This window comes from Neoarius graeffei, chromosome 26 (genome assembly GCF_027579695.1).
Source record: "Neoarius graeffei isolate fNeoGra1 chromosome 26, fNeoGra1.pri, whole genome shotgun sequence".
NCBI classification, from domain to species: domain Eukaryota; kingdom Metazoa; phylum Chordata; class Actinopteri; order Siluriformes; family Ariidae; genus Neoarius; species Neoarius graeffei.
Genome location: NC_083594.1, coordinates 13,226,705 through 13,243,879, shown reverse-complemented (window position 1 = coordinate 13,243,879; position 17,175 = coordinate 13,226,705). Strand labels below are relative to the sequence as shown.

The 17,175-nt window shown below is 40.2% G+C and overlaps 1 protein-coding gene across 5 annotated transcripts in view; it reads right to left on the bottom strand.

Annotated features, from left to right (window-relative positions):
• The window catches only part of LOC132874309 (E3 ubiquitin-protein ligase RNF123), a 448,585-nt gene that overhangs the window by 421,047 nt on the left and 10,363 nt on the right, over positions 1-17,175 (bottom strand). For all 5 annotated transcript variants that reach the window (XM_060910383.1, XM_060910388.1, XM_060910384.1 and 2 more), the window contains exons 4-7: positions 12,113-12,192; positions 2,066-2,160; positions 1,884-1,938; positions 712-797 (exon numbers count right to left, since the gene is read on the bottom strand). In XM_060910383.1, the coding sequence (XP_060766366.1) occupies positions 712-797; positions 1,884-1,938; positions 2,066-2,160; positions 12,113-12,192 (316 nt within the window). The remainder of the gene's footprint in view (positions 1-711; positions 798-1,883; positions 1,939-2,065; positions 2,161-12,112; positions 12,193-17,175) is intronic.

Genomic DNA, 17,175 nt, shown 5'->3' with positions numbered 1-17,175 from the left:
TTGGATCTTCTAGCAGGACAATGATCTGAAGCATATGTCAAAATCAATACAAAAATGGTTCACTGAGCACAGAATCAAGCTTCTGCCCTGGCCATCTCAGTCCCCTGACCTGAACCTGTGGCTGAGCTGAAGAGGAGAGAACATGAGATGGCCGAGGACCCTGGATGATCTGGAGAGATTGTGTAAAGAGGAATGGGCTCAGATGCCCTGCTCTGTATCTCCAACCTTATCAAATGTTATAGGAGAGACTCGGGGCTGTTTTACTGGCAAAGGGAGGTTGTACAAAGTATTAAATGCAGCAGTGCCAACATTTTTCTCATTTTTTCAGCGCAAGTTGAAGCGACTTCACCAAAAGGTGGATTTTTTTTTCCTCACCCTTTTTCCTAATATTTGCAAGTGGTGCCAATAATCATGGAGGGCCCTGGATGTATAAAGTATATTTTATTACTTAGATTGTCTAATTCCAAGGACTTTAGATCATTAAAACTAAATTTAATCATTTAATCTGTCAAACACAATGTTAACTGTTGGCTTTATTAATAACTACCAGCTCATTCTGACTGCGACATAAATAAGAGCCATATTTTCTCTTACGTCAATGAAGACTGCAATCTTGTTGATGAATCCTTTTTTTTTTTAATAAAAAGGTCAGTGAGTGGAGTCATTGTGGACTCTCCTGTAATTCGGCTTTAAATGCAAACACACACCTACCTCCTGGTTGAATCTGCAGTTCAGCGTGCACCATCCTATCTGCATCAAACCTTGCGATGAGATCAGCACCTCGTACATCCATTTCCCTGAAAGTGTCCACAACGATTTAAACCCAAGCAAGACATGAAAGTGGAGCGTCCAAAAAAAATTATATATATATATATATATATATATATATATATATATATATATATATATATATATATATAGGGTGCGATTTGTCAAAAAACCAGAAGGGGGGATTTTTTTTTTTTTTTTAATCATGAAACGTCACAAAATTAAGGTAACAATAGGCTAACAGCTCAATAACATCCGATGATATCAAATGAATAACACTAAATGAAAACGAACACTAAACCAGAGATAGTAAATTAATCTTCCTATCTCTCTGACTAAATACACGAACACTAACACAACAAAGTTCGCATTGCTTGTCGCGTTGCTGTGATGTTTCTCTCCCTCCGGATTAAATGGACAGTGACTCGAAAATCACTAAAATACATGAATACTAAATGAACAGTTTGCTCTGATGGCGCAGTTCACATTGTGCGCAGCTTTCCGATTTAAACTGTTTTTTTCTCATCCTTATACTTCCTGTTTCATGGACTGTAACGGATTTGCTTATTTAGTAATTTTAATACAGAATTTACTTTGAAATTATAATCAAACACTCCAATGTCCCCCCCCAAAAAAAAAAAAATCGGCCGTGAAAAAGGTGGCATCCGCCAGAAGGCGCGCTGTTTGCATCCCTGCATAGAACGCAAAGATATTGTTATTATCTACAATGTATCTATTTGCTGGGGACGTTCGTGAACATCAAAGCTGCCACTTCGGATCATTTTGAAAGTGAGTGCAATGTAGACCAAAGAAAACTGTGTTACAACATGCCTGTCATGTCAACTTTTTTTTGGGTTTGTTTGTTTTATTGACGGGGTTGTCCCCGAGGATATTTTTTTCAGCAGAGATAAAAACCAGAGGGGGGGATGATCCCCTCCATCCCCCCCAGCAAATCGCACCCAGTATGTATGTATGTATATATATATATATATATATATATATATATATATATATATATATATATATATATATATATATTACACATTCTACTCCACAACCAACGCTTTACACAACTGTCAGATGATGCAGTAGTGTCAGTGTAAAATCAGAATTACCTTTGAATACACACGTCGTAGATCTTATTGAACTGAAGTTGCTGTGGCCAATGACCTTGAGTTAGAAAAAAAGAATGATATCGATAAAATGTCCCTTTCCGGGTACATCATTCACCTATAACTATAAACTCAGCACATTTACAATCCTGTGAGGTCATCAGAGGAATATGAATGATTCTTACTCCTAAAAGATCATCATCTACAAATAAGAGGCCTTCGAATCCACTGGTGTGGTCCAGGACAACGGTAGAGGGTCCGAGTCGCCCGTCTGTATGATCTGGAGACAAAAACAGTATGACTATACGGCAAGCAAAAATGTAAAGGAGTCAAAATGATCAAAATATCCGATTACAAAGCACTTCATGTGCAAAAAAGTGGGTTTTTTTTAATAATAATAATGGGGCGGCACGGTGGTGTAGTGGTTAGCGCTGTCGCCTCACAGCAAGAAGGTCCGGGTTCGAGCCCCGTGGCCGGTGAGGGCCTTTCTGTGCGGAGTTTGCATGTTCTCCCCGTGTCCGCGTGGGTTTCCTCCGGGTGCTCCGGTTTCCCCCACAGTCCAAAAGACATGCTGGTTAGGTTAACTGGTGACTCTAAATTGACCGTAGGTGTGAATGTGAGTGTGAATGGTTGTCTGTGTCTATGTGTCAGCCCTGTGATGACCTGGCGACTTGTCCAGGGTGTACCCCGCCTTTCGCCCGTAGTCAGTTGGGATAGGCTCCAGCTTGCCTGCGACCCTGCAGAACAGGATAAAGCAGCTAGAGATAATGAGATGAGATAATAATAATGATGATAAAAATAAGCCTGATATTGAGTCGTTTCTTAAAATAGTACAGACCAAGATACCTGAAACAAAACCAAAGAACCATCAATGAACTCAATTCATTTTCTTTTACTGGAAGAAACACTAACACTGTACCTTCTAGTATTTCATAATAACCGAATAATCTGTAATGTTTTCCACTCTATATAATATAATATAATATATGTTTCGTAACATTCCGTAATAGAGCTGCATTGAGTTAAAAGCAGACCCACTATGAAAAACTCACTTTTTTGGGGGTCCTTCGCGAAGGACATGCCATTTTTCTCGCAAGCGCCTTGACTGGCAACAAGGACACGGGACTAGCAACAGGTTTTTCCCCAAAAAGAGGGCTCAATACCAACTGTCCAGGGTAAACTTGCAGATCAGAGAAATGTAAGTATTTAAAAATAATTATGCTGTGCGCTCTTTGGATGTTTAGCACGAGCTAATACTAAAGTTATTAGCGTTACTTGCTGCAGGATCTACAATACCGTTAACGTTAGTAGTTTGTTCGTTGAACGTCTGTAAGATGAACTTTATCTCATCCACACTAAAATAAAATGGTGGTAGGAATGGGTGTCAGGCCGAGGTCACTAATATGTGTGTGTCGCTCACTGGCTGAGATCCAAACTGCACCATTCTGTCTCGACGAGTGCCCTACAAAGAGTATGAGATCATGGTTTAAATGCCCTGGTATACAGTGAGGCAAAAAAGTATTTAGTCAGTCACCAATTGTGCAAGTTCTCCCACTTAAAAAGATGAGAGAGGCCTGTAATTTTCATCATAGGTATACCTCAACTATGAGAGACAGAATGAGAAAAAAAAAATCCAGAAAATCACATTGTCTGATTTTTAAAGAATTTATTTGCAAATTATGGTGGAAAATAAGTATTTGGTCAATAACAAAAGTTCATCTCAATACTTTGTTATATACCCTTTGTTGGCAATGACAGAGGTCAAACATTTTCTGTAAGTCTTCACAAGGTTTTCACACACTGTTGCTGGTATTTTGGCCCATTCCTCCATGCAGATCTCCTCTAGAGCAGTGATGTTTTGGGGCTGTCGCTGGGCAACACGGACTTTCAACTCCCTCCAAAGATTTTCTATGGGGTTGAGATCTGGAGACTGGCTAGGCCACTCCAGGACCTTGAAATGCTTCTTACGAAGCCGCTCCTTTGTTGCCCGGGCAGTGTGTTTGGGATCATTGTCATGCTGAAAGACCCAGCCACGTTTCATCTTCAATGCCCTTGCTGATGGAAGGAGGTTTTCACTCAAAATCTCACGATACATGGCCCCATTCATTCTTTCCTTTACACGGATCAGTCTTCCTGGTCCCTTTGCAGAAAAACAGCCCCAAAGCATGATGTTTCCACCCCCATGCTTCACAGTAGGTACGGTGTTCTTTGGATGCAACTCAGCATTCTTTCTCCTCCAAACACGACAAGTTGAGTTTTTACCAAAAAGTTCTATTTTGATTTCATCTGACCATATGACATTCTCCCAATCCTCTTCTGGATCATCCAAAAGCTCTCTAGCAAACTTCAGATGGGCCTGGACATGTACTGGCTTAAGCAGGGGGACACGTCTGGCACTGCAGGATTTGAGTCCCTGGCAGCGTAGTGTGTTACTGATGGTAGCCTTTGTTACTTTGGTCCCAGCTCTCTGCAGGTCATTCACTAGGTCCCCCCGTGTGGTTCTGGGATTTTTGCTCACCGTTCTTGTGATCATTTTGACCCCACGGGGTGAGATCTTGCGTGGAGCCCCAGATCGAGGGAGATTATCAGTGGTCTTGTATGTCTTCCATTTTCTAATAATTGCTCCCACAGTTGATTTCTTCACACCAAGCTGCTTACCTATTGCAGATTCAGTCTTCCCAGCCTGGTGCAGGTCTACAATTTTGTTTCTGGTGTCCTTTGACAGCTCTTTGGTCTTGGCCATAGTGGAGTTTGGAGTGTGACTGTTTGAGGTTGTGGACAGGTGTCTTTTATACTGATAATGAGTTCAAACAGGTGCCATTAATACAGGTAACGAGTGGAGGACAGAGGAGCCTCTTAAAGAAGCAGTTACAGGTCTGTGAGAGCCAGAAATCTTGCTTGTTTGTAGGTGACCAAATACTTATTTTACTGAGGAATTTACCAATTAATTCATTAAAAATCCTACAATGTGATTTCCTTGATTCTATCCCCCCATTCTGTCTCTCATAGTTGAAGTGTACCTATGATGAAAATTCCAGGCCCCTCTCATTTTTTTAAGTGGGAGAACTTGCACAACTGGTGGCTGACTAAATACTTTTTTGCCCCACTGTATGTAGCGCACTCGCAGTTTGGAATTTGGCCAGAAAAGAATAAAAAGTTCAACCTTCGCTCAGTCAAAATGTAATAATCAGAGCGTCAGCGACACAGTAGCTCACGCGGCCGTACCATCAGAAACTCGTTTATAATTATCCAAGTTGTTCTTCATGAGAACAATTGCAACAATTTGATCTTTGAAACAAAAAACAAACAATCAGAATCATCAAAATCCATTGAAAGCTCAGGGAAGAGTAGCGATTTTCCTGAAAGTTTGTTAATCGGCCTAATTAGCAACTTGTTAATGAGAAATCACAAAAGCAGGGAGTAACTGTAGTGCAGGCTGATTAGATCTTCCAAACAAAACAATCAGAATTCAAAATCCATTGAAAACTCATGGAGGAGTAGTGATTTTTGTGAATTGTGGATGGGCGCGGCGTGATGGCAATAGCTGATCGGCCGACAGCTGGTGAGCTAATAATAATAATAATACTCAATAATTTATCTCATCTCATTATCTCTAGCCGCTTTATCCTGTTCTACAGGGTCGCAGGCAAGCTGGAGCCTATCCCAGCTGACTACGGGCGAAAGGCGGGGTACACCCTGGACAAGTCGCCAGGTCATCGCAGGGCTGACACATAGACACAGACAACCATTCACACTCACATTCACACCTACGGTACAGTCAATTTAAGCTGGGCATACACTGTGCGATTTTTTCAATCGCGGTATTCAGCTGCTGCTCACACTGTACGAGTAAATCGCAGGGGTAAACAGCACGCAGCGTACGATTCCTGTTCTCACACTATACGATCCGATGCTCGGATGCGATACTCAGGATTTCAAACAGGTTTGATTTTCATCCGATCGATCGGGAGGGAGGTCGTGAGGTGTTAATCGCTTGTCGTTACCCCATGTATACTACACGATCCGAGACGCACGATTGAGCCAAAACTCGGCCCGATCTCCAAAATAGTCGCACGAGTGAAAATCGTGTCAAAATCGAGCGAAAAATCGCACAGTGTATGCCCAGCTTTAGAGTCACCAGTTAACCTAACCTGCATGTCTTTGGACTGTGGGGGAAACCGGAGCACCTGGAGGAAACCCACGCGGACACGGGAAGAACATGCAAACTCCGCACAGAAAGGCCCTCGCCGGCCACGGGGCTCGAACCCGGACCTTCTTGCTGTGAGGCGACAGCGCTAACCACTACACCACCGTGCCGCCCCAATAATTGATCCAAGAGACAAATTAAATTACTCTTTTTAACCTTTCGTGGCTGAATTCCAAAGCATGAGTGCACCACATAAGGCGTATAAATCATTCTCATACTGTTTGTAGTGCACACCCACTTGATTATATGAGCTAATCAGACAGGGCTCGACATTAAGGACTGCCCGATTGCCTGGGACAAGTGGGCTATGTCCCCAACATGCCCGACCAGGCAAGTTGGAATGAGCATATATTACAAACTAGCACCACAAAAATTAAACTTTTCTATCTTTTATTTCAGTTCCTAAAAGCGTCCCTCACTACGTATCCGCCATTATGTCTTGGCTGTTTTCTTAGTCTCGGTTTCATTTACTGCTTTGCAAGTTATTTTATATACCCTCGCTGTTGTAGTATGGTACGCGTACTGTTTATAGAGCCCTTGTGCATGACGTAACGCATCACGTGATAATTACAGCTGGGGTCAGACAGACAGACAGACAGACAGACACCGTCTTTCATGCAAGCAAGGCTTAATCCGTCTTCCGTATGGTTAATTTTTGTGCAGAGAAATAGATAAAAGGCATTACCATCTCCCCGCTATCAAGAAAAATGCTAACAAATAGAAGCAAATGCTTCAAGAACATCGAGGAAATGAGCGGTTAAAGAATACGAGGAGAGGAGCTCAGCCTGAAAACTCCAGAGAAATTCACGAGTGTATTTAAAATGTATTTTACAGAAATAGAAAGTCGGAAGTGAGGACGGAAGAGTTTGCTGAAGAATCTCGTTTTATTTTTTTCTGCTCGCATTCGAGTTAGCTCCTTCATGAAAGCGTTTGATTTTCTTAAAGGTGAAGCCGCTTCCTTATTCGACACAGAAAACCCAGATTGGTTTCAAACAACTCGGGCATAAAAAACTCAACAAGGAGTGACATGCGCGATAAATCCTGAAAGAACAGAACAGATTAAGAGCAGAGAGAGCTGGAGCTTTGTTTCTGTTATCAGAGGAACACAGTCCTGCGCAAAATATTTATATTTATTTTTTTCGCGGTCCGGTTTCCATTAAATCCTGCACTCTGATTGGCTGGCGAGCGGGTCCATATCCTACGATACGGACCCCTTAAGATTTATTTATAAGATTATCAAAAATCTTATACATTTTTGCCAGCATTTCTCAGCATAATAGCATTAATTTTACAGCATGGATAGCGATAACGACAGTGTTCACAGCAAAAGCGAGTTTTACTACCCTGAGGAAGAAGAAATAAAAGAAAACACTTTTCTTTTTGCTAATGCCAAGCAAAAACATGGCTGAATCCTGAATAACTCAATTTTGTATAAATAGGGGACTACATAGGCAGCAAAATGTAGTTTTTTTTTCCTGCCATGGAAGTGCACTTGTATTCCGAGGAGGAAGCCATTTGCATTACAGCCGTGAATGAGGATTCAAAATGGCGGCTCGGCTCGGTTTTCCCTTTCGGGCGCTCTCGTTTTCTGTTAGAATTTGGTAAAGAAAGAAATTAATATATTATTTACCAGCTTAAGGTCGGTCCATATGGTGAAATACCGTGACCTCGGTCAGTACTTTCAAGACCTTGGTCACAGTATTTCACGATACGGACCTCCTAGCTGGTAAATAACACACATATATACACTACATACATATACATATATATATGAGTGATTCCATGCTTATGGGTCCTGAAATGGGGACATGAACTTATTTTTAAAAATTCACCTAAAACCATTTCTTTTTTTACCATCAGGTCACAAAAAAACATGTAATCTTTAATGAATGATATGTTAAAAGATAACTTTAATTTTCTGAGATGTAATAAAAACATATTTATATGCCAAAGTCAGAACGTAACAGAAGTGTTGTGGACATATATATTCTCAATTTTAACAATGTAGAATTACTTTTTGAAATATAGGAAGGTGATGTTTTAGCAAATATAATTAATAAACATGTGTAGCAGAATAAACATACACATTCTTTCAATAAGATTAACATGGTATATAGCTAGATTGTAATTAATTTGTAACAGACGCGAGATGGACAATCGTAACAGAAGTAATGTAACAGACATCATTTTGGAACTCATAGGCTTGACTTTGGCATATAAATGTTTTTATTACATCTCAGAAAATTAAAGTTATCTTTTAACATATCATTCATTAAAGATTACATGTTTTGTGACCTGATGGTAAAAAAAGAAATGGTTTTAGGTGAATAAGTTCATGCCCCCATTTCAGTACCCATAAGCGTGGAATCACTCATATATATATATATATATATATATATATATATATATATATATATATTATATAAAATATGTGTGTGTATATAACACATACATATATTTTATATATATATATATAAAATGTGTGTGTATATAACACATACATATATTTTATATATATATATATATATATATATATATATATATATATATATAAAATATGTGTGTATATAACACATACATATATTTTATATATATATATATATATATATATATATATATATATATATATATATATATATACACACACACACACACACACACACACACATTATATATATACACACACACACGACTTCGTTTCCGTTTGAGAGTACGTCGTGCACGTTCTGGCTGCCGCTTCTCACCGGAGCTCTTATTTTATTTCTTTTTCTATTTTTTTTCTTTCCTGTGTGTTTGTGTAGTTTGGTGTTTGTTTGAGTGTTTTGTCCGCCGGTTATGGTGTAGCTCCGGACCCAGTTTGGGGCGTCGGTTCCCTCCAGGCCTTGGTTCACTGTGGGTGATGCCTGCGCTCCCAGCTGTGGACTGCAGTGAGCCTGTTGCTCAATTTACATCGTGGTTGTCCAGCGCTCTGTGCTTTAACGCTTGGCGTGATGTTCCGAGCGATGTTGCTCGGTGGCGTCGCGGCGGCTGTGCAGGCGGTTTGGGACGCACCAGCGCTCTGCGTGGCGGAGCTTCTCTGCTCGCTGTGTGGATCCACGTCGTGGTGTTCGAGCGATGTTGCTGACGGCGTCACGGCGGCGGTGCTGGAGATGTGGGACTTGTTTTTGGTGGGACTGTGGCTGCTACACCACGGGAATTACATCCTGACCCCTACTTGGTGGACTTTTTACTTTATTTTTTATTATATTTTTATTTATTTATTTTTTCTTTCCTTGTCTATAATTGTAAAGCGTCCTTGGGTTTTTTGAAAGGTGCTATATAAATGTAACTTATTATTTTTTATTATTATTATTATTATTATTATACATACATATATATATGTTTTTAATATCATGAACATCTAGGTTTATTTAAAAAAATTAAAAAAAAAAAAAAACACTGCATCATGCCAGACTGGCTGCACTGATTCAGTTACAAGTTGCCAGGTCTGTATAAAACACCCAAACCTACACACTAAATTTTAAACTCAAACATTATCCTGTCTGTCATAACGCAGTGTGTTTTTTTTTTTTTTTTAAACCTAGAGGTGGATGATATTTAAAAAAAAAAAAGATATATAAATATTCTCAAACACAGTACTGTTCAAAAATCTTGGCACCCTATTGTTTTCTTCATACTAACTTTGTTATAGATTTCTGTTTTATGATTTCTACATTATCGAGTAATGAACCTACAGTGTAAGAGAGTTCTACACAAACACACTGAACTTTACAACAGCTGCATGCATGTGAAATGGAAATAAATCGATTAAGGCAGGAAAAACTATTTTGGATAAAATTGTTATTGTCCGTTACAAGTAAAAAGTAACCAATAACCAAACTTCAACTCAATGTGTGATCATTTTATGTTGCAAGTCACAACTATTCTATGGTTTTCCAAAAAAAAAAAAAAATGTAAATAAATAAATAAAAATTTAGTAGTACTTGCAAAATATGGGGGCATGTGGGTTTAAAACTTAATGTCGAGCCCTGTCAGAGCGAAACTATTTACGTATTTCGAAAGTTGCACCCCCAAAATCAGTCCGTTTTATCTTTACGGGTTGTTATACCACGCTAAAACAGCATGAGAAAAAAAGACCAAGATTTTTTTTAATTAAAAAACTCACAACTTTTACAAAAGTGTCTCAGTGAATCATATAAAATAACTGAAAAGTGGATGTCACGGAACCTTTAAACGAGATATAAAGCTAGGCAATGATAAGCTAGCTAATTAGCTAACATAATCTAGCCCAAAGTGAGAATAACAACATCCCATTTAATGCTACAATGTGTGCTGGTGTGCACTGAGAGTCCGTTCTATGATAACTATTATTTCCACTGATTGTTTATCCATCAATACAGATCATTCTTTCATTTATAAGTGTGTCAGGAAGAATATGTAGACTTGGTTCAGTGATTCAACAATAAATGTATGCTCATATGGAATAAATCAGCATCTGTGGGTAATTCTCATGAAGCTCCAGTGAACATGTCCAGGACGCATTTTCCAAAATCAATACGTGATTCACATAAACTCTGATATTTTGTATAAAGAAAATAGGGAGCACTGTATGGACAAATGGTTTTCATAATCATATAAACTAATTTTTATATCAATTAAACAAAAAATCTATGGAAATTCTCATTACCGTTATGTGTCCGCATCCCTTTTTTTAATGTTTACTTTAAATCATATAAAATTCCTAATTATATTAAAAAAAAAATAACAGTGTAAAGTTATTTTAAAACATCTATATTTATGCATAATATTAATATTTTGTGTTGAACAAAAAAAGGTACTTGATTTTAAACAAAATAACTGTGTCCGCACCAAATGTTTCTCATTACCGTTTCATGATTTCGCCCCCCTATAAAAAGTACACCGTGCCTTTAAATTGATCAGCTATCCCATGATGCATCACTTCAGATACAAGATTCAAAATGGAGACAAGGTCAGTTGCTCACTCTTCTCTTACTTTGTGATATTTATGTTAATGTTGCTAAATCTGTCCTCAGTTACACTGTCTATTATCATTACTGTTATGGTTTAATACTCATTACTTTTAAAAATAAAAAAATATATTATTTTATGATTATTATCGGCGGCACGGTGATGTAGTGGTTAGCGCTGTCGCCTCACAGCAAGAAGGTCCAGGTTCGAGCCCCGTGGCCGGCGAGGGCCTTTCCGTGTGGAGTTTGCATGTTCTCCCCATGTCTGCGTGGGTTTCCTCCGGGTGCTCCGGTTTCCCCCACAGTCCAAAGACATGCAGGTTAGGTTAACTGGTGACTCTAAATTGACCGTAGGTGTGAATGTGAGTGTGAATGGTTGTCTGTGTCTATGTGTCAGCCCTGTGATGACCTGGCGACTTGTCCAGGGTGTACCCCGCCTTTCGCCCGTAGTCAGCTGGGATAGGCTCCAGCTTGCCTGCGACCCTGTAGAACAGGATAAAGCGGCTAGAGATAATGAGATGAGATGATTATCACAATATAAGGCTTTAACATGTGGCAAAGTTATAGGTTGCTAGCATTTCAGGTTATTTGTGAAATTAGCCAAGAGTATCTCATTACCGTTACTCAATATTCTCATTACCATGCACTGTGAGGGCAATACATAAATGTCAAAAAATATATAAAGTAATTGTCATGGACTGTGCTGTTCATTTAATGGGATATTTTGTGGAAATATGAAATAAATTGTCAAAAATGTTTTTAACTCATGATCTAGCTTCATCATTTACTGTAACGGTGATGAGAATTATTCTGGATCATGTAAGCCTCAAATAAGAATAAAATTCCATTAAAATATTTTTCCATTAAAAAAAGATCGACATAGTAAAGTTCACACTCTATTTTAGGCTCTCAACTTGAAAAAATACTAAAATGAGGTGAAAAACTTTCTGTTAATGTGAAGGTCTTCATGAGAATCACCCCTAAAGGCACTGGGCATAAGGCTGTTGTGTAATATTTGAGAAGTGACTCGATCTGACCTGCGCTGTCCTCAGCAGGCCCATCCTCAGACAGCAACTTCTCCAGGTGAGCGCCGAGGTCCTGGAACGTCAAGGGTTTTCTGCAAAGACAAGAAACGTCATCAGGAACACATCAGCGCTCAGTGGCTGGGAGTGAATGTAACCTGTCGGTTGCTAATAGAGCCAGGAAATACAAATGATAAATGATCACAATATTGATATCGTGATAAATTATGTCACAACACACTTTTGTGACATTTATTTCTCTATCTATCTATATACACTCACCGGCCACTTTAATAACTTGTTCTTGACTCTAAGCTTCCTGTTCTTGGCTGCAGAAGTGGAACCCAATGTGCTCTTCTGCTGTTGCATGCTGAGATGCTTTTCTGCTCACCACTGTTGTAAAGAGTTGCTATGAGTTACTAGATCCTTCCTGGCAAAAAAGCTCAAACCAATCTGGTCATTTTCCTCTGAGCTCTCTTATCAACAAGGCGTTTCCTCCTGCAGAACTGTCGCTCACTCACTCAGTGTTTTTTGTTTTTCGCACCAATCTATCTGTGTAAACTCTCGAGACTGTTGTGTGTGAAAACCCCAGGAGATCAGCAGCTTCTGAAATACTCAAACCAGTCCATCTGGCTCAAACCAACACCCACAGCGGAAGCCACACTTTGAGATCACAATTTTTCCCATCCTGATGTTTGAACATTGTGAACATTAACTGAAGCTCTTGATTTGTATCTGCATGATGAATGTATTGTGCTGCTGTCAAGTGATTGGCTGATTAGAGAACTGCATCAAATAGCAGGTGGACGGGTGTTCCTAATAAAGTGGCCAGTGGGTGTAATCAGCCTTTTCATTTTAACATTGTTTTTATCAATAAAATTTTGATTATAATTTTTTTCCGAATGTATCATTACTGTATTGCTGAGAAATGGTTCGCAAACCGACAATATTCTGTCGTTACATTTAATGTCATGGAACATCTGCAAAACAAGCTAGTTCCTGTTTTATCATTAATGTTACAGCTGCAATCCACTTGTTAAATCTGACATTTCCAGGGCTAAATGCCCTTCATTCTTGCCAACGTAGAGACTTTGTTGTTAGATTTGGCAATTTTTAAGATCCCTTTAATGACTAATTTAAAAGAAAAAAAAAGCCTAGTGGCAAATCAAGCGCCTCTTTCAGCACACATTAGTGACCGTCTCAAACTTGATACGGCTCTCCAGCTCACATCACAGCTGCTGTTATCCGAGTTTAGAAAGCAGGTTCACTCGACTCATAGTGCAACGCTTGATTTGCCCTCCATGACCAATTCACCGATCACCGTGGTCCCCCGTGACCAATTCACCAAGATCCTCCGTGACCAATTCATCGATCACCGCGATCCTCCGTGACCAATTCACCGTGGTCCCCCGTGACCAATTCACCAAGATCCTCCGTGACCAATTCACCGATCACAGTGATCCTCCGTGACCAATTCACCAAGATCCTCCGTGACCAATTCACCGATCACTGCGATCCTCTGTGATCAATTCACCAAGATCCTCCGTGACCAATTCACCGATCACCGTGATCCTCCGTGACCAATTCACCGTGGTCCCCCGTGACCAATTCACCAAGATCCTCCGTGACCAATTCACCGATCACAGTGATCCTCCGTGACCAATTCACCAAGATCCTCCGTGACCAATTCACCGATCACTGCGATCCTCTGTGATCAATTCACCAAGATCCTCCGTGACCAATTCACCGATCACCGTGATCCTCCGTGATCAATTCACCAAGGTCCTCCATGACCAATTCACCGATCACTGCGATCCTCTGTGATCAATTCACCAAGATCCTCCGTGACCAATTCACCGATCACCGTGATCCTCCGTGATCAATTCACCAAGGTCCTCCATGACCAATTCACCGATCACTGCGATCCTCTGTGATCAATTCACCAAGATCCTCCGTGACCAATTCACCGGTCACTGCGATCCTCCATGACCAATTCACCGATCACCGCAATCCTCCATGATAAATTCACCAAGATCCTCCGTGACCAATTCACCAATCACTGCGATCCTCTGTGATCAATTCACCAAGATCCTCCGTGACCAATTCACCGATCACTGCGATCCTCTGTGATCAATTCACCAAGATCCTCCGTGACCAATTCACCGATCACCGCAATCCTCCGTTATAAATTCACCAAGATCCTCCGTGACCAATTCACTGATCACTGCGATCCTCTGTGATTAATTCACCAAGATCCTCCGTGACCAATTCACCAATCACCGCGATCCTCCGTGACCAATTCACCAAGATCCTCCGTGACGAATTCACTGATCACCGCGATCAAATCACCAAGATCCTCCGTGACCAAATCACCGATCATCACTGTTTGTCCCACCCTCTCACCTGTTTTTCATTTTAAAACTTTCTTTTTAGAGATATTACATTTTATACGAACTAAAAGCAAGTAAATGTTTTCCTTCATACCAACTGCGTAGATATTTGGATCCGTATAGTATATTTAAACAACGAGGGACACGGCACTGCGGCATGCTGAGAAGACGAGGCTCAGCCCCAGAAACATGGTCGTTACATCACAAGTGGACATACGGTCTCTCCATTACTTATTCTCGTGAAGTTACATCAGACCAAAAACATGCCAATTCTTTAAGATCCCCCATCCTTAGACTCTCATGGTGGAAAACTTAAATTAACTGCTACAGAGCGCTCACACTGGAGACTCCTTCCACACATATTACAATACATTACATTACAGGCACTGAGCAGATGCTCTTACCCAGAGTGACATACAACATACTCAGAGCAGCCTGGGGAGCAGTTGGGGGTTAGATACCTTGCTCAAGGGCACTTCAGCCATTCCTGCTGGTTCAGGGAATCGAACCGGGGACCTTTTGGTCCCAAAGCTGCTTCTTTAACCTTTATGTGGCTTCCCCATATATAGAAGCTTTGCACCATCACATGACCCCCATAGCAACGGTAACTACTCCGCCATGACAGGAGGCAGCTTGTAGTGCTTCATTAAGACAGGTTAGTGGTCATTGATTGGCATGGGAAGGTTTTGCTACGTTTTTGGAAGTGCAAATCTTTCTGAACGAAACCCGAGCCATTTTTCCCTTCTATGTTTCGAAATCTCTCTTGTTCCCCCCCGATGATGGTAAATTTAAAAAAATCTTGTGTGTCTTTGTTTCGTTCAGAAAGATTTGCACATCCAAAAATGCAGCAAAACCTTCCCATAGCGATCAATAACAACTGAATGAAGCACAACAATTGCGCCTCCTGTCATGGCGGCATAGTTACCGTTGCTATGGGGTCATGTGATGGTGCAAAGCCCCTATTAACAAAACATCTAACAGAACGCTTGTTAAATAACCTTTTTTAAATGTTTATTAGTAGTCTTTGATTACGTGACGCGTCCACAATACAAGTTCCTGTGAATGAGTGGTTATTATACAAAAGTAACCTTTGAGAACGAGCGCATTAATATAAACCTGTGATTTGTGGTCAAAATGGTCAAAGCTGCTGTTATAGAACATGAACAACTTCTGACCAATCAGATTCGAGATTCGACACCACAGTGTTGTTTACAAACCTAAAAAGTGAGTGATAGTTATGATTTCTAGGTTAAATTGTGTTTATGCCCAGTACTGTACCATACAGGACAGAATGTTATCATCATCATAACCAGCACTGACTAACACACGAGCTAAACGGCGATCTGCAAATCTGTGTTGCAGAATCAGGTGCAGTGACTTCACACAGTTAAGCCATGTCTATTTTTGACAGTCAGCTTTCTCCTCGTTCCCATCATGCTCTATCTATAGAGACGCAACAGTAACCCGAGTCCTGCGCTAGAACCAGAACGAGACCCCCGCGGCCAATTACATTCAGCCAGCATTTGTCATGTCCCTGAGGATCTGAGAGCTTATAATCTATCAACTAGAAATAATATTGGACATGATGTTGCTCTGTAACGAAGGTGTACGTACCCTATAGTCACAACGGGCCTCGTTTAGTTTATGAACCTTCTATTTTTCAAAACGCCAAATCTGAACTGAAAATTCTCACCAGATTTACAGACCTTTTGGTAACTTTGTATGTTGACAAATATCAATGAGCCATACATTAGCAAGCGCCCACAAAACTCCAGAAAATGACAAAATGGCAACTAAACCAGGAAAGAGCACGTCATAATCACAGCAAATCGTCCAGTAATGCAGCTCAGCCACTGCAGCGCATCAGCCAAAGAGAGACATTAACTTTAACTTGTTTTATATAGCATTATTTTGTCAGACTTTAATAGCTAGTCTTATTTGTCTTCATTGCTAGATTTGTTCCCCCAAAGTCATTAATATGAAATGTTGACTTCATATTTCCTTTAAATGTGTGTGTGTGTGTGTGTGTGTGTGTGTGTGTGTGTGTGTGTGTGTAAAGGTATAAAAACGTAAACTTGAGCATGCAATCGGTGTATAAAATGGCAGAAGGTCAGAACTAATGAACGTTTCCAGACAAACAAGATTTTCATAAATACTGAATTTCTTGTTTAAAATGTTCCTGCTTTGTGAAGTAATTTCTACGTATCCAGCTTGATTAACGAGACCCAATATATGCAAATTAACCCAAACTCAGGAGCTCTCACAGGGTACTCAGGGTTCTACAGAAAATCTGAAGTAGCCGGCTAAAAAAAATAGCAGTAGGTGGCTTTGGAATTTGTGGTGGCAAAGGTGCCATGGTACGCCAAAGTTGCGCTGATGTTAGAGGGATCTGGGGGCATACCCCCTCAAAAAATTTTGAAATTTACATGCCTTCTGGTGCATTCTCAGTTAATAAATTACTAACCATTTCCCTGTGAAATACTTGTAAAATATGTCTGAAATTTCCCTCCAAATGTGCATGTGTTTGGTTTTCTCAGTTACCCTCTGTAGTACGCTGCCTGGCTCTGTAGCATAACTACATACACTACAGGTTGGTCATGTGGTCCAGCTCAGCCAACCAGAGCACGAGAATCAAACAAATATGACGTCGCTTCCGGTCACATTAGACCCAAATCAAAGACAAATTTT